Source organism: Pygoscelis adeliae, unplaced genomic scaffold, assembly GCF_000699105.1.
Source record: "Pygoscelis adeliae isolate BGI_AS28 unplaced genomic scaffold, ASM69910v1 Scaffold4, whole genome shotgun sequence".
Lineage (NCBI taxonomy): Eukaryota > Metazoa > Chordata > Aves > Sphenisciformes > Spheniscidae > Pygoscelis > Pygoscelis adeliae.
In genome coordinates, this window is record NW_008824986.1 from 5,876,151 (window position 1) to 5,894,954 (window position 18,804).

The 18,804-nt window shown below is 33.9% G+C and overlaps 1 protein-coding gene across 1 annotated transcript in view; it reads left to right on the forward strand.

Moving 5' to 3' along the window:
• CFAP46 (cilia and flagella associated protein 46) overlaps positions 1–18,804 on the forward strand; it is a 98,243-nt gene that overhangs the window by 63,593 nt on the left and 15,846 nt on the right. Inside the window, exons 38-53 of the mRNA XM_009326000.1 lie at positions 208–244; positions 1,280–1,426; positions 2,811–3,002; positions 4,545–4,651; positions 5,476–5,658; positions 6,475–6,610; positions 7,471–7,659; positions 8,380–8,568; positions 9,292–9,426; positions 10,386–10,565; positions 12,115–12,282; positions 14,282–14,379; positions 15,091–15,170; positions 15,600–15,751; positions 17,615–17,736; positions 18,186–18,268. Coding sequence (XP_009324275.1) covers positions 208–244; positions 1,280–1,426; positions 2,811–3,002; positions 4,545–4,651; positions 5,476–5,658; positions 6,475–6,610; positions 7,471–7,659; positions 8,380–8,568; positions 9,292–9,426; positions 10,386–10,565; positions 12,115–12,282; positions 14,282–14,379; positions 15,091–15,170; positions 15,600–15,751; positions 17,615–17,736; positions 18,186–18,268 — 2,198 coding nt within the window. The remainder of the gene's footprint in view (positions 1–207; positions 245–1,279; positions 1,427–2,810; positions 3,003–4,544; positions 4,652–5,475; positions 5,659–6,474; positions 6,611–7,470; positions 7,660–8,379; positions 8,569–9,291; positions 9,427–10,385; positions 10,566–12,114; positions 12,283–14,281; positions 14,380–15,090; positions 15,171–15,599; positions 15,752–17,614; positions 17,737–18,185; positions 18,269–18,804) is intronic.

Genomic DNA, 18,804 nt, shown 5'->3' on the forward strand with positions numbered 1-18,804 from the left:
TGTTGTTGTTGGGGGGGGAAATTATTAAAACCCATGATCTCTACAGGGCAAATTTGGTATATTAGCTGTGCCCTAAAATTCTGTGCATGATTGTTTTGTATCTATCCACAGAGTGAGTGTTTGGTAAGGATACCTAACACACTAATACTTCATTATGAAATACTTTTAAAATATTCTTGAATTTACTTTTTCTTTCTTGTGATTTAGGTGTAGGCAAGAGATTGCGCTGAAAAAAGAAAAAAAAGTACATACTAAGACAGAAGAAAGAAAAACATTTTTTGAAAATGCTCAGCTGAATGGTAGTAGGGATGAGAATATCCTTACTTCAAGTGAAAAGGTTTTTATTTCTACTCCAGTTTCTTTAATAAATTACTCTTCACTTTTTATTTTAATATACTTGCTAGTTTGTTTTTAAATAATTTTATACTTAAGAAATACATGAACACAAAAAATCATTAAAAATGCGTACTACTTAAATTCTGCTGGCAGGCATCAGCTGAATGTAAGCTGGGTTTGCCTGGCATATTATTTGTATTGCGGAACAACAAAAATAGAATCTGTATTCATACAAAGTAAAACTACTTCTACAAATGGAATTTGGGATTAATGCAAATCAATGGAAAAGACTGAGAAGCAAAAAAGACATTGTATTTACTCTTGGTCTCAATTTTTTCTTTTTCCTCTCTCCATTACATCGCTACATACTGTCTTGCTCCCTCTTATACATTGTTTTAAGGGCATGCAAATATTTCAGCTCTGTCTTTATGTCTCTTCTTTAGGAAGATAATTGCCTTACTGATATTCTTAAAGCTTACCTCCACGTTCCTCTTTATTATGGCAATTCTGTCCTTGTTTTCATCACATCATTTTGCTCCCTTTGTATATTTTTCCATTCTTGTGCATGTAAAATATCTTTTTTTCTAATTACTAATCCCTCTCGAGTCACCTCTTTTAGCTTTTGCAAAGTTTTTCTCTTTGATTGTTTTAGTTATCACCAAGAATCAACTTCTTCATGACAGTAGCAGATCTGAAGTAGTTAATCTGTTCTAAAATTAGTTTTAATAGTATATACTTATTAGTTGAATGCCTTTTGAGGATTATAAAATCCAAATCTCACAGTAAACCTGTTTTTCCTGTAATATAACATTGAATTTCGAAGTTAGAAAATAGAGCTGGACTGTGGGTTATATCAAGAATTGAATATGATAGTTAATAACAGTTTGTATTCCATCTAGTTTTTTTGAAATTTATGAAGGTGTAATACTTTGTTATTTTTCAGTTTTTTGAGTTAAATGCGGTAACAGGAAAGGGACTGAGTGCACTTTCTTTCCCTTACTTGTGGATGGAAAAAGCTGAAGTACTAATTCAGCTAGGCTTGTATCAACCAGCAAGACTTCTGCTTTCAGAGGCCCATGCTGCAACTCAGGTACATCAGAAATAAAATATAAAAAGAAAAATTAATAAAATGTAGAGGGAAAATGTTCATTTTGATGCAGGTCGTTCCTAATAATAATAATAATAATAATAAAATTGCAAAACCAAACCTTCTCCCCCCTGCCCTAAACCTGTGTCATTTCAGTTTCAACATATATAAGGTGTACATTTAAATGTATGGCACTGTCCAACTTTATGGGAATTGTCCAAAGATTATTTCAACTTGTGAAGTAGTGTCAGCATCTCTGCTTTGCAGTGACCTTGGAAGATGTATGTATATCCAAACCTTGTTTGTTAAAATAGTTAGGGACATTTAAGATTTGCTTATAAGAGAGAGTGAGCATTTAGCTCCATCCTCTCAACATTTTGATCATTTGAAAGTCTAGTTATATCATTTCGAATTTGTTACGGTCTTACTGTGTTTTGATAAACAGCCACTGACACTGAAATTATGACTTAGAATTCTGGCAGATCTGAAATAAGTGCCTGTATGTTCCACCAAACAAATCCACATCGCCTCATTATTATGAAGGGTTTACATTAAAGATATTCTTCCTATATGTACTGTTCTCTGTTATAGCTCTCTTCGTGGTTATACGGGTTACTGAAACATAATTATTGCAATAAATCCTTTACTTTTAAAAAAATGTAATTGTTATCCTGTTATTCCACATAATTTTTCTCATGTAAGTAAAAACTGCCTATGTATATTTAGCATGGATCATGAATACTTTGAAAAATAGTATATTAATAATATATTCATTAATAATATAGGTCTCTTATTAAAGCATGAATTTAGTATTGTACATTGAGAAAAGCTCAAAAGACATTAGGGAGGACAATAATTTTAATGATATAATTTCTTTCTAGTATCCTGTATGTCTATATGCTAGCATACTATCTATACTGTATACTATATTTGTCTCTTGTATACTACTAGTATATCACTTATAACTAGCATAAAGTAGCATTGTAAATTTACTGGAGCTCTAGTGTATCTAGATCCCAGTTCACTAAAAAATTTTTCATCACGACATTTCTTCACCAGATACTGACAAATGATAGCAGATATACATACTAAATAATAGCAGAAAAATAGCTTATTTGACTTGTGGGGTAGAAGATAAGGGAACATAAAGAAATATAAAATATATTTGAAGATTTGAAGTTCTTGATATGAAGTAGACACGTTATGTTTTTGAAAAAAAACAAAGTAATATAAGGAGTAACTAAGAAATTCTACAGATAATTGAGGAAATACCATTCGCTTCTTATTTCTGTGCCTGTTCATAATTTTAATCTAAAATATGAATAGAAGTAAATATGAATAGCGGTAGTAGGTCTTTTGTATATAGGTCACATATCTTTCTTCCTAGGAATTGAGGGCCCTGTACGATGTGTCAAGGTGCTTGTACTTACTTGCTGTGTTGGCTAATCTGGAAAGAAACCACGGACAAGCTAAAGCACTCCTTGAGAAAGCACAGCTTCTAGGAGGAAATGAACAGTTTTGGTACAACAGTACTCTTAGTCTAATAGAAGCAATTCTAGAGGAAGAGGGGGAAGGAAAACAGAGCATGGTAAGGAATTTTTTTGGGTTTGGTGGTTGGTTTTTTTTGCAGCAGTGGTGCCTCTCAGTGAAGAGAAATGTTACAGCCTTTGCATTTGAATAAAAGCAAAAATAGGTGTTAAATGCAGTTAGTGTTGTTTTCTCTGTTGTGCATTCAACAAATATTAGTTACAGATTCTAAACAGATGCAGGCCAGTAGGAATGAGATTTTACCCACAGAAGTTTAGGATGTTTTTATGATAAGCTGTATATCTTTCTGTTGAAATAAGAGCAATTGTAATCTAATATGTGTAACTAAATCCCAGAGATCTGATTCTCTTGGTTAGAATGCTTTTGTACTCAGACTGTTAACACTGATGTGTTTATTTTCCATAGTTAATGAAGATTATAACTTTCAATATTATTTCCTAGTATGCACTTCCTTTTCAAATATTTCAAATAGTTTTACAAATATTATTTCTAGATTCTGAAAGATACTACTGTAAGTATAATATATATGTTTATTAAAAACCTTTTCCTATTTGACCCTTAACATTAAAATATCCATTTACTGTTCAACCCTTAACTTACATGAGTTTCACCATAAATACAATGCTGTTGTGTCTGTGATGATCTGTCCTTTATTGATAATCTGTATGAGTCTGTTTTGTATAGGGGGATTATTTTAATTTGCGCTGAACTCACATTTACAATCATTGAAGGACAAAATACCTGGTTACCAGTGGGAGTATTTACTAAGGTTTTACCAGTGTAGCTATTAATGAAATGTGTGAGGTGGATTTTTTTTTTCCTCTACATGTCTGACCAACATGAATGCAGCAGCAAAATTTTTTAATAAGGACAAATTGGTAGATGAGGTTTTGAGTATCATCTAAGGGCTTTTTCATTCAAAACTATTAGTTGGGGACTTCTTTTACATCCCCAGGTGGCAAAACTATAATAGTGTAAGGTTTACTTGTGGATTAATACGCTAGTCGGTGTAAGTAAGCATGCAGGAATCTGTCCCTAAGAGGATGCCAGTGAAATACAGAATCAAATGACTATTTAGGTTAGAGGTCATCTGGTCTAACCCCAGGTAAAAAGGGGCAATTTTGAAGTGAAATCTGACCTTACTGTTGAATCAAGTTGTTCACTTTTCGAATATCTCCAAGAATGGAAATTCCACGACCTTTCTGGGCCTTTGTTACCAAAAAAAAAAAAAAAAAAGTGACTATCAAGATTGCCAAACACTGGAACATCTGTTTACAATTCCTCTTTTTCCAGATTGTGCCTGTTGCCCCTCGTTCTTTTGCTATGTACCTCTAAGATGAGTCTGGCTCCATCTTCTCTCCTTGTGTGTATGTGCTCCATTCACTTAATCATATCAAAGTATCTAAATATGAACATAACTCATACTTTCTAGACTTATATACAGTTGTCAAGAATCAGTCATCTTGGGGAATATTAAAAAAAAAATGTTCTGCACAAAATTTAAGCTTTCTGAATTCATGTTTAAAATCAGACATTTTAAAAAGAATTACGAAATTTCTGATGTTACCTGCAGGCTTGTGAGATACTGGACCACACTGTAAATGTGCTCAGATCTACTTTACTGAAGAGACCTAACAGACAATCGGAGTTGGGTTTTATAATTGCATCCCTTGAAGCCAGGTAACTGTCTTTTCATTAAAATATGCCCAGCCTCTACTACGCAGCTACATTGCAAATACATGGTGATTTTTACCATTCGTCTTTTCTTTAGTATGGTGCATTCTGTGGATTCTCAAATATTTTTCTTCTAAGTAATCCATGGTTTGGGTTTTTTTTAAATTTAGATTTCCTTTCCAATTTCTTCATTCTTATATGTAGCCCTGCTACCTGTTAAGTTAGTAAGCTAGTTCAGATACCACAACCTATTGTGCATAGTTTCTGGTATAGGTTACCCAAATGAGCAAGATACATTTGCCTATGCAGGGGTATCTGTTTGAGCACAGATATTCCCACAACACTATTGTAGTCTGCAATATTGACCTACTTCTCTCCTCACCATGATCCAAGAATTCTTTTTATGGTGAAACTAAACAATGATTTTGGTTGCATTGAAATCCAAGCACAGGGAGCTTAAAATGTGTTGGTAAAAGGAGAGAAGTATATAACATTTACACTTCCTTCTCCTTCCAGAAATGTGAAACTTTTGGGTTAGAAAGGGAAGACTAATCATCTTTTCAGTTCAACTGTATTTAGAAGACTGATTAGGCCTAGGCAGTTTGAATAATTAGATACATGGAACAAGTGACACCTCAATCCTAATCTGAAAATATAGTATTTTGATTTTTTTCGAGACCTACTATAATTTGTAGACCACAGATCTAAAGAATGAAGAGGCTTTTTCTAGATTTCTTATAATTTAAAGGAGAGCAGAGAGAAATAATGTCTGTTTTCAAACACAGCCTGTGCTGTCTGACTGCTATCTTGTACTTAATTTTTATTCCTAGGAAAACACTTATTCAGATACATTTTGCCCAAGATTGTATGACAATTAATGCTGAGTCTTGTCAGTTGCCACATACGCTACAGGAATCTTACAATAAATTAGTTCAAATTGAGAAGGACTTCTTTCATTATGGGCATAAAAACTACAGTGCTGAGATACTGCTAGAATGTGCAAATATTCACAGGTAAGATTATACCTCTGATGAAAAATTTTATTTAAGTTTACTAGTCCACGGAGTGTATTTTTTACATTTTTATAGGCTAATTAAAGATGGAAAAGAGGAGATAATATTGTCAGGTTTTATATCTTGGTGTTACACATCTATTTGCATTCTTGATGTGTTCTGTGTTCAGAAAAATACTGCAGAATCAAAAATTCTTTTCACTGAAGGCAGAGTTAATCTTACATGCTACTAGTAATTTTTGTACTGTTTTTGAGGTCAAAACAAAGTATCGAGGTCTCTAAGTCAGCTTTTTGTCTTCCCATTTGTAACGGCATTTTGGCAGCCACACCAATCATTCTCAAGTATTTATAGGCTTTTACAATTCTTACTGTTGAAATGGTTCTCTAGAAATTGCTGTAATAGCAAAAATGCAAAACACGGTGACTTGACTCCCAGCTGTTTCCAAGATGTCCCCTTAGAACGACTGAAATATGTTTTGTACCTGGCTATTCTGCCATTTTGTTCCTGGTGAATACATACTCCAGAATTTTCTGACTTTCTTCTCTTTGTGTCTTAGCATCTTGTTGCATTGCACCAGTACAATTCCAAGAAAAGACCTTGAAAAAAATAATGTGTTGAATGTTCACTGTTCCTATTCAAACATTTAGAAAGCACATGTACAAAATTAATCTATTTTATCTATTAATTTATCTATTTAATCTATTAATCTAATCTATTAATCTAATTATTTTATTATATATGTTGAATAGTGTTGATACCATAGAAATAAACACTTTCTTACCTTAGTTCCTTTGGATTTATGGGGGTTTTTTTCAGGATGATTGCCAAGCAGGAAAGAAACAAAGAAGAAAAACATAGTCACTATCTAGATGCTTATGACTTAGCTCAGAGGGCAGTATCCAAAACAGAGGAAGTGTTTCATAATGTTTGCAGCTTATTTGCAGTTAATGAGGTATGGCGATATATATATATTTTCCTATTCATGGAAAAGAAATCTGGTTTAGTTGTACTATTCACTCATTTTTGGATAATTCCTGGAAGCCCCAAATGAGATTATCTTCCTGTGGTGATAAGCATTGTTCGAATATAGAAGAAAACGTTGCATGCCAAAAGAATTTACAGTTTAAAAGGGAAGAAGAGAAGCAGAAATAAGAGGATTTGTTTGGTCTTTGTCAATTTTATTTAATTCTAAAATTTATCAATAGCTACAAAAGAAAAGGTCTAAACTTGGAGTTACTTTTGATTCTCTAAATACCTCACAAGTTTAAAATTCTCCACAATAAAGTGTTTATTTCTCAGAAGGAAAAAAAAGGTTACACAGAACGTTATGTAAATAAAGAAAGCCTGTCTTCAAAATCACGTATTTTGGGTAATGAAAGCCTGCAGCCTACTTTGCTAGTGTGTACCATTATTATAGTCTAGCATCCAGCTTTTTTTCCTGCTTTGCCTTTTTTAAAGAGCAAGGATTTTTGTGCAGCTACCAAAACCATTAATATTAAAATCCTGGGTTTATGTACACATTTATAACTCCTTTGGCATTAGATATTTGTACCAGGTACGTAAGATGTGTAAAGCAAAAACCCAGCTGCTCTTTTTCTATGCAGCTACTTTTATTGTTTTATAATATATTTGACATTGAAGTTTATCCTTTAAATTACATAAGTATCTTCATAGCAATCTCTCTGGTCTGTTGAGGTGATATTGTTGAAATGTTTGCTTCTTTAGTTAAACGAAATACAACATTCTAACTTCTTAACAGGTAAATTTGCAAAAATATTTGAAATTAGAATTCTACTTTCTTTTATATTTCAGACTACAAATATTAGTATCCCATTAATGAGGCAACTAGCTAACAGGAAGATAAATCTTGTAGAAATTCTTTTGGATATTTTTCATCTTGTTATTACTGAGAAAAAGCTTAAAAAGGTGGGAGAAGCATCATCTCATAGAATTGTGGAGGCATTCATCAGGGGAACTATTGAAGATGATGCAGCAGAACAGGTAATACAAAAGATTTAGTCCTATGATTTGCATATAAAAGGTATAACAAAGTTTCCCAGGGATGTTTTCCATAGCAGAACTTCTTCCACTACTGAGGACATGGGTCCCCAGACCATTCATGTAGTTTTGCAGCAAAGAAAGTTCAAGCATGTGGTTTTTGTCTTGGGGATGGTTTATTGGGGTTGGTTTTGTTTTGTTTTCTTGGAAAGATTTTGTTTCTCAGATGCAGAGACTTAAAAACCACTAAGAGTAGCAGGGAAATTACTTGAGGCTTTATAATTGACAGGGAGGTTTTTTGCATTATTGTCTCTTCTTTTTAAAACAGTTGGTTTTAAGCAGAACTGCCTAACTGAGCTGATGAATAAGAACGTAAGACATGCCCCACTAGAACAAAGCAGTAATTCTTGCCCCTTATTCTGTCTCTGACAATGACAATAGGAAATGCTGTTACAGGAAAGCACAATATCCCCACTGTTCTCCTCGGTACCCTCCCCTTATCTCATGTTTTCCTCAGCACTGATTGTTGTTTGCTTATGGATGTTAGAGGTTTTTTTATCAATTGCTAATGAATTTGTATATCTGAGCTCGTTTGTAGTTGAAAGTGTAATCACATTTAACAAATGTGCTTGTATGTAAATATGTGTTATGTTTTTTTAAAAAGTATGTTTCTGTATGTGTGGGTATATATGAGCAAATAAACATAAATATGTATTTTACCAGGATTGGAAGCGTATGGAATGCACTGTGGGTCATATTGCACTGGCTCAGTTAGCAAATGTACAGAATCTTTGTAAAGGCTGTCCTGACATCAAATCCAAATGCCTATATCTCACTGGAAAAACTCTTCATTTACTTGCCATTAACGTAGATCCTGTACATTCAGAGATTTATTGGAAGCGAGATGTTATGGTATGCATTCTTTTCTGCATTTAAATTCGTTCCTTTGTGTAAAGTTTGTCTGTCACAATATTTTTTCTGCATACATTTATATAATACTACTCTTTATTTAGAGATAGGTTTTATGTATTGCATGCAAGCCATAATAAAAATATATACTGACCCAAGTAATTTCAGAAAAATGCTTCTGCCTTACATGCCATCCTCATGTAGATAATTTTTTGATTCTTTCGTGAGATATACTAATTACAATATTTTCAAAAGAGACAGAAAAAAAATTCCTTGAATGCCTTAAAAGGCTAGGTACGTTGGTCTCTGTATCCATGCAAACAAGAAGTAATGACTTGTAGCTTAAAAGGTCAGATTCGTAAGTTCCTTTTGTGTTGTAGTAAGAACACCATGTAAGAAAAGGAAAGTTGATTGAGTCATTATAAATTCAGTGATGAATTAAAGTGTTCAGAAGAAATTAACTGAGGACAAATACCAGAAAATCAAAATCTTAGAGGTTGTATGGTGGGCCTTTTTAGTCTTTATTAGTCATATTGTCATCATAACATATTAAGAAATTTTGATGCCTGGTAATATTGCTAAATCTGTCACCATCAAGTGATTCATATAGTGAGATGATTTCTTTTAAGATGAGTTCCATTTTCACTTAGACTTTCACAAAAGAAATGAAGCCAGCCATACTTAATGGAATGATTAATTATTCTTTTTTTATACTGTGATGAGCAGGAAGAAGCTAAATCAGACATCACAAAAACTTTCCTGACTTCAGCAGGTTGCAGTGAACAGGAAGTGACAGACAGCAGATTACCAACTAATAAATGTCAATATGATAAGTATAGGAGGAAAATACAGGAATTAAAGGTATTTTAGCCTATGTGCTTGCATTAGAATTTGAGTGCTTCCTTTTTATGGAATAATAGTCACCTTACCTTATCAGTTCTGTTTGAACTGATAATGTTCAACTGATAATGAAATGTTTGTAACATAAATTTGATCTTACAAAAGAAAAAAAATCTCCAAAACAACCCCCAAAACCCCAGCTTTCCATCACTACTCTGCTGTGTATCTCTGTCCTGCCCCTCAATACATGCTGTGGGAGCTCCTGATTGAGCTTTCCTAGTTGCTCCCAGAAAGAAACAATTTCTCCTTCAGTGGTTTCCCACTGATTGAGCATGTAGCAGCCACGACAATGTGAACAGGCAGCTTTCTCTCTGCTTCACAGACACGCCTTTCTAAGGGAGCATAACATTTTGCAGACTGGGAACAAAGAAAGAAATAACTTCTATCACAAAACATTTGTAAAATTCTTACAAAATTTAAGTTGTACTGTATGGTGAACTGATCTCTGTTAACTACTGCAGTTCAAAGCACACTAGGAATTGGGAATGTCCAGTTTGTGTTGCTACTATAATCAATAAATACCTGAGATAAGAGATTTGTGGGTTTATTTGTATTAAATATAGTCAACTGTCAATGGAAACAACTGTACTGAAAATTGACAGAAAATCCCTTTGTTCTGAATGGCTCATATTGCCTGGATTTTAAATACTGTTCTGCTAAGTGCACGTTTCATATTAAAGAAAGTATCTTATTAAAACATACATTTTTTAATGCTGTATAACAGATGTTGGTGTCTGCTAAATATTTGCATATTTTGATCATACATTAAGTAAATGCCTTAAAAAGGAGAAGAAGCATTAAAATTAGTCATGAAAAAGTAATACTGATCTCTTCTAACACACTAGTAATCTGTATACATCTAACAAATATTTAATATTAATACATATTTTAATACAAACCATTTTATTTTTATCATCTAGAAGGAACATAGGTTGGCTCAGAAATATCTTTCTCAATCCAGTGAAGCTTTGCTACAGTGTATGGGTATTGCATTCAGTCATGATATTACTGATGTACTGGCTCCTGCTAGTTTTGAAATGGTTGAATGCTTTCGACAGTTTGATCCAGTTTCAACGAGCCAGTTCTTGGCACTTCATCAGGTAATGAAGCTAATGTATTATGCTTCTTTCCAGTATAAAAAGGGTGTTTTAAGTTACATGAGCAAAAATGTCTATTCATATAGCCTGAAAATTTGTCATACAGAACACAATGTATGAATACATATAAGAATTAGCGAGTAATACAGGTAACTAAATACATGATATGTTTGCTGAGTTCAAAATGTTTGATCAGTGGCTTTTTAAGAATTCTAGTATCTGTTGCGTTTGACTTGATGTTTTCATTGATGATGCATACATTAAAAGATTTTAATATGAATAAATTACTATAATGTGGTTAGCTAAGATAAGACATTACCACAAAATACAGTTTCATCCTTCCCTAACAAATAGTTTTTAAAATGTTTCTCTGGATTTGTTCATTCATTATTTTGAAGTAGATAGGAAAGGTTTACATTCAGTTCATCAAATCAACACCTACACAGCGTGGTCCCATAGATGGCTCGGAGATGTATGAATCATTCATGTGAGTATGTGCCTTCATCACAGAGAAGATGAGGAATGGCTACATCAGGAGCAAATAATGCATACTTCCTACACCATCATCTCCGTTGTAGAAATACAGAAATGCACCTTACACTAGTTTCCTTCCTGCCACATCAAGGCAATCACAGGAAATTACGACAGACAGTAGTAAGCACCTGCCTCTGTGTCAACACTTAGATTTGCAAATACCTCCACCCATGGGTGGAATGGACTAGGTAGGTCTTTTGATAAATCAGAAAACAGCTAATACTGGGTTTCGTGGTTCAGTCCTTTATTCCTGTACTCCTGCAGTACACCATATTATTTATGGTTTGCTGTCATACTTAGTGAACAAGCTAAGTAGAATGCATATCAAGGCACCAAAACCATGAGTAGTCATGTCTTTTACTGGGCAAAAAATTCTGTTAATTCAGTTACTATCCTGCCCAGAAAGGTTTGTATTTTTAAAAAAAAAGTTTAAAATGTCATTCCATGTCAATATTAAGCCTCCCTTTGGAATTTTTGATTAGGTCAACCTGAATTGCATTTTTTTAATGTGACAGCTGCATTAAAAGAAAAAAATATGCTTTAACTCTTAGCAAGCATCGGTTCAAAGGACAGGGTTGGCACATTTGCTGAAAGAAAAGGATATAGTCTTACCCTGTACATTGCTCTTTGTAGGAGGTCTCTTAAAATGTGTGATGTGATGGCTATACAGTAAAAGGCACAGAAACACAGAAAATACTCAGCTTACTTGAAAGGCTAAGTTCAGAACACAGGCATTTGCCTTTCCATGTAGACCTTAGATGACTAAATGCAGGAACATAGATGATAAATGTAGACAAAGAAATCAATTCTAGCTATTCATATTTAAGAAATCTTCATAAGTTATTGCCAGACTATTTACATTAGATTGTAAACAGAAATAGCAGACAGGGTTTTGCTAATCCATCTCACCTTTCAAACAGGGGACTTTAACATACATATATGTTATAACAAACATAGAGTATATATGTATTCATATTATTTTTGGGAGGAAAAATAAATAGATATAAAAATTTTACAGAGCTGTTCAGCGTCTATGATGATGAAGAGTATCCTTCTAACAGCTACATCTAACACCAGCAGCTCTCAGCTGGCAGCATTACTGCATCTTCAGAATCATTTAAAACAAAACAGAAACACAAGTGATCTTCTAAAAAATGTGGAACAGCAACTGACTGCTACTTCAATGGTAACTTTTTGAGATGTGCTACTTATTAGGGGTTTATATGTATGTTATATAAATACACACAGAGACACGTATATACATGTATACATACATATATACACACACATGCACAGATATATATCGTTTCAGTTATTCCTGGAATGAAATAATATTTCATCTGTTTTCTTTAAACTCTATTAAATTTTTTGTTTTCTTAATTTGAGTCATGAATCGAAATACATTTTTATTAGTATGGTATGTACTGTCTGTGGTTTTGTTTATGCTAGATTATCTGTATGGCATGAGCTACATAATTTAAGTCAGAAGTGAGATTTTAAGGATGCAATTCCAGTTTGTCTTATAGTTACAATTTGGTGTATGAGTCTGGGCATCAACTAAACTGTGGTGTTGCAAACTGGATATTTAAACCAACCAGTAAAATGTAATTTGTAGTTCTGGAGCAAATAATGGATAAACTTTTCTGGGAGATAAATACTCTGTCTTTCGGTCTAAGCTGGCTGAGAACTGCGTATTCTTCAAATGTCTGAGATTTAAAAGTGGATGCAAAAACTAGGATTGGAAGACCCTAGGTTAGAAATGAATGAAATTAAAAACTGCCAGTGAGTGAGATACAAAGGATTAGCTGTAGCTGGCAGGGTTTAAGCATTTACAAAATGTGGCAAGCAGAGATACAGTACAGGATAAGAAAAGTACGTGTTTGTAGGCTACTGTTTTGGCTTTTCTCTGTATGTGCTGTATTATCTTATTTAGCAGAAGGAATAGGATAATACTTTGTTTAGAAGCCACTGTTTCTGAGTTGCTGTAATTGTCTAACTGGTAACAGATACCCTAGCTGAAAACATTCATCAATGCCCACCATGTCTGTGCCTGTGGCAATAGCTCAGGAAAGAAAAGGTGGCAATCAAGATATTTGTTCATGGCTGCATTCTTGAACTGCATGATTCCAGGCAGCGTGAGATGAAAGAAATCAAAGTGGTCACTGAAGTAGTTCTCTCTGAGGGTCTATTAGTGTTTTTTAAAATTCAGTTGAGATTTTTAGTTCAGATCAGGAATGCACTTTGAAAGTGAATCTCCCAGTTGTCCTTGCGTACGGTGCTTTGCTTTGTGTCGTGGTACAATGACTGTGCAAAGGCTGGGTTCCTCTCAGACAAAAACTGAACAGGTTTCTCTGATGCACTCAAGCCACACTGGGTGGGCATTCAGTCCAGGGGGCCAGTCCAGAAGTGCTCTGAAGTAAAAGTCAATGAAAAGTGCACAGTGTATAATTCTGCTCCTGATGATCTGTACCACTTGATAATGTAGGTATACCCAGAGTGTACCCAGTGTGCTTAAGCACATAAAACTTCAATCTGAAAAACACATAAACACACATGTTTAAAAGCAGCAGTGTCAAAAAAACATTTATGGTCCTCTGCTAGGACCAGTTTTTCACCTGAGTCAGACTCCTTAGTCACTAGGAGGTTTTTGGTTGGTTTTGGTTGTATTTCCTCAAAAAGGGTTGTATATTATTTAGTAAAATATTTTTGTGGTGGGTTGACCTTGGCTGGTTGCCAGGTGCCCACCAAGCTGCTCTGTCAGTCCCCCTCCTCAACAGGACAGGAGGAGAAAATACAAGGAAAAGCTCATGGGTCAAGACAAGGACAGGGCTATCAGTCTTCCATTACTATGACAGGCAAAACAGAGCCAACTTGGGGAAATTAATTTATTGCCAATTAATAACAGAGTAGGATAGCAAAAAATAAAAACAAAACTAAAAAAGATCTTCCCCCCCTTAAATCCTGTTGTTTGTACAGAGCCTCCTGTCCTGGCACATCTGCTGAGTGTTTTGGCATTTTTAAATTATATTATATTATATTATTATATTAATTATATATTATTATATTTATTAATTATAATATTAGCACCTTCTTTCCTAGAATTATTATCAATTTTCTTATGAAAGAACTGAGATTGGGGTATATAAAATCTATGAAAATAATGCTACTTTTGAATTATTGTACAGGCATGGAGAAATCTCTGTGTTCCTGTTGAACATTTTAATATAATGGATGAATTGCCGTCTGATTTCTGCATAATTATTCTCCAACATTCAGAAGACAGGTATAAAATTTAATCATTTTGATTTAGCATTCTGTTTGTTACAAAAGTCATCTTTTTTCACCTGTAAATGATCACTATTTTGGTTGTTTATTGCCTTTTACTTCTAATTTTGCTGGACTTGAATTTTAGGATAGTGAACAAATTAATATGTAAATAAAACTGCCTGCAGCTTAAAGCTCTACGTTTTTCTGTACTTTTGATTTCCCTAATTATCTCTTAAATCTCCAGAGATCACTTGAAAAGTTTCAGGCCATTCTTGATATCCTCCTAAATTCTGTTAATAGTTTCCAGCTCTTATTGCTTATGCTCTTGAAAATGTTAGGAGGGGTCATATTTAGCTTTAAAAAGCCACAAATTATCTCATTACTGCAGCCTAATTAGCAATGACTCATAAATTGAGCTACAGCAACTGACTATGAGTACCTTCACCAGTTGTGAAGGTAAACATAACAATAAAAAATTGTTATGGAACAAATAAAAATCTACCTTACTGGATATATAGCAATGAAACACCTTTCCTTACAGCTCTCGGTTTGTTCCAGTTAGATTTTCTAGGTTTTGCACCCCAAGGTGAGGGTGAATACTGCATCTTGAGAGTATTTGTGAGCACGTTAAATTAGAGGGTAATAATTACTCATCTAATAAATTTGCTTCATAGAAACAAGGCTGAACAGTCAAATAATCTACTCAGCAGTTTTCTGCTTTCCATAGATCAAATTTGTACAGTTCATTGATTGAAATGCCAAAAGTAAGTACTGCACAGCAAAAAGGAAAACCCACTCAGCCAATGGGTAAGTGCCTCCTACATTTAAGAGATAAAAAGCATTGCACTGATGTTATGAGAAGGTTCATATCTTTCACTGTTGCAGTCAGTAAAATTTTAAAATAATTTTTAAAATAATTGTAACTTATTAATACCAGAGGAAAGAAAATACCTAAATACATGTGTTTCGTTATCAGATACAATGTATCTAGTCACTATTTACAGAATTTTTGTTTATATTTGAAGGCTAAATTTGTTAAAGATAAATAATCGTAGAGATTTTTTTCATTGTACATTTCGGTATATATTTTGTGCTAAATATATATATAAACAGTTACTTCATTTTCAAAGAATACCATGGCTTTAGAAACTGATGATTTCTGTACAGTCATTTCTTCAAGTACAAATATGATGTCTCAAAAAGAGTCTTAAGATGGTGTTATCCTCCTTTTAATAGTGCAGGCTAAAGTTTCTCGATTTCCTGTGAACCCTGATACATTTAGTATTTTGTTGGAAAAAGTGCATCTTTACAAGCAGCAAAAGATGAAGAGTCATCTTAAACAGACTGTCATTCAAAACTTGCAAGAGTGTGTCTCCAAAACAGATGTGGTAATATATTTGATTACCTTATATTTAAAATAGGGTGAAAAACATGTACTAAAAAACTACCATAAACACTCTTTACGCAGAATTTTCTGTTTATTCCAGGTGTGATATCTCTAGTCTTCACAGTTGCTAAATACTGTGTATTCTGCTTCAAAATTTAATCTTACTGTTATTCTGTTACAGTTTTCAATGTCATTCAGCAGCTTTGAAACAATCAGTAGTTTATCAGAATTGAAAATTGATGCAGTTGAGATCAATTTACTTGAAAATGTGCCGTACCTCTAAGATCTGCATTTGCAGATGTACATTGCCTTTCATATCACATGAAAGCCCCAGCTGTCCCAAGAAAAAAAAATGGGATTATAGATCTCAACCCTTTAATCAAAATAAAACTATCTTAGCCAGAGATTTATTACTGATTTCCAATACAGAAAAGTTTCTTTCTAGGGCAATATCTTTTGCACTATAGCTGTTTATTTGGACACAGTTGATCCAAGTCTGTTAGTCACAAAATTTTGCTTCAAGGACACATCTCATTGGAATTCCAAGTTTGTAGCTATGAACACTCTTAAATTCTATATGATAAAAGTTTTCTGTTACTGCAAGAAGGCTCAGTTCTATAAGGACATTGTTTTTCACAATCAGTGAACACACGTGTAGCATAAAGGTACACTGGAAAAGCCTGTGACTTTCACATAAGCTTTTAAGCTGTAAGGTGACAAAGTTTTCTACATGCGAAATGTGCAAGTCTACATCCTAGCACTCTAATTTACTTTAATTTTGGCTGCCTTAGATAAAATTCAGGTTTTTCGATACCAATCAAAATTCACTGTTAAAATATAGCATATTAACAAAAGCTGGTATAGACCTATTTCCATCATTAATATAAAGGTAAAAAATATTGATCATACTGAATTTTCTATACAAGTTTTCTTTGTTTAAATCACACAACTTTGACACATCCGGTTCTTGAATTATAATTCTGTTTTATTCATCATGTTAGTTTCTTTCAGTTAAAATACTGATTATTGCAGATGGTTGAAGTGTTGATCACTTTTTCTCTTGTCCATGGCCAGCCTTTGTTGTAACGGCAAGTTACATAGATTGCTGTAGTTGCATAAGTAAAGAAAAAGGTGATAAGATACTGTCAGGTAGAACAGACGAAAAAAAAAGTGGCTTAGGTTTTTAAAATGCATGTGCATTACAACTTTCAATAATTATGCATGCAACCTGCACAGAGCCACACAGACAGAGCTTTGGGTGAGAAGTCCATTCATTAATACCAACACTCTTTGCCATTTAGTTGAGCTCGTTTTTCCAGTTAGTGTTTTTGTGTCCATCTGTATTGGCTTTTAGGAGCTCGAGTTTTTAGTGTCATCTTCTCCTACATGTTTCTATTCTCTCCTTACCTATTTTCTTCATTCTGTTTATTTTTTTCCTAAATTGGCTCCACTGATCTCTCCATACACTTTCATTTGCTTCTTCTACATTCATCTTGCAGTTTCTGTTTACTTCTCAAAATTGTCCTTTCACAATTTCTTCCTGTGATTTGGATTGCCACATTATCTTTTCTTTTTGCTGGACTTCCCTGCCATTCCCCATTAAAATTGCAGAAGTATATTAATGGCTTAAATAACAAATATGGACATCTTGTATTGATTCCTATGTTAGAATATTTGAAAAATGCTGATAGGAGTGATGTTTTGAAGTAAAGTAGTTTTGAAACTGACTTTCTATATTTATATTTTCCATTTTACGATGTTTCAAATTATTTGATTTAGCCTCTGATTTAACATAATACATCCTCCATCCATGTTAAATAGCACTTTGTAATTATTCTGTTTTTTGTTGCAATGTGTGTGATAGACTCCAACAGAGAAAACAGATGATTATGGACATGATTTGACATCAGATTTCTCAGAAATATTAGAAATTATGGAAGAATATCTGAAACCGGTACTGTCACAGTTTGATTTTTCTGATATCAGGTAAGACATTTAGACTTGTTTTATCATCATTCATGAAAATAGAATGGTGACTCAAGTCCTACAAATACAGGGATGGTTATAGCAAGAACAGACCCTGTTGAATGAACTTTTACATCTTGAAAGACAGATATGCAGGATATGCAAGATCAAGTATTTAGTATACTTCCAAAGAGATTATTCATACACTGGATTGAACCATATGATAGACTAATGGCCATCTCTAATAAGCACTGTTCTCCAGCTTAAGTTATACAATATTGAGTTCAGGATGAGACATTATAATTTAACTAGTTAAGGATTTCCAAAGGACAGGGACTCCAAAGGGAGTACATCCTTTGTGTAAAATTTCACCGAGATTGAAGCAGTTTTGTCTTTGTGTTTCCTGTGAAAACTTTTACTTACATAAGTATTAGTGCTGGTAATATTTTCACTGTAATTCCTCTTCCCAGAGAACAGAGCACATCAGTTTCAGCAGCTGAATCAGGAAAAATAAAAGTGAAAGACAAGGACACCAAACACACTAGAATGCGGGGTATGTGCTCTCTTGAGTACAATATATGTATATGTGTTTGTGTATGGACAAATACCAAAATCCTCTCATTTTAGTTTCAATTTTTTTGAAGCCAGGGAGAAGAAAAAGGCTTTAGCAGTGGTTTTGTCTGTTTATTTTCTATATCAAGTAAAGTATTTTGGTATACTTCCAAAGAGATTATTCATACACTGGAAGGAGGTATCCTTCTGCATGTATTTACAGTCACAGAATCATAGAGTAATAGAATCATTAAGGTTGGAAAACACCTCTAAGATCATCGAGTTCAACCATCAACCCAACACCACCATGCCCACTAAACCATGTCCCTAAGCGCCTCATCTACACGTCTTTTAAATACTTCCAGGGATGGTGACTCAACCACCTCCCTGGGCAGCCACATCCAATGTTTAACCACTCTTTCAGTAAAGAAATTTTTCCTCACATCCAATCTAAACCTCCCCTGGCGCAACTTGAGGCCATTTCCTCTTGTCCTATCGCTAGTGACTTGGGAGAAGAGACCGACCCCCACCTCGCTA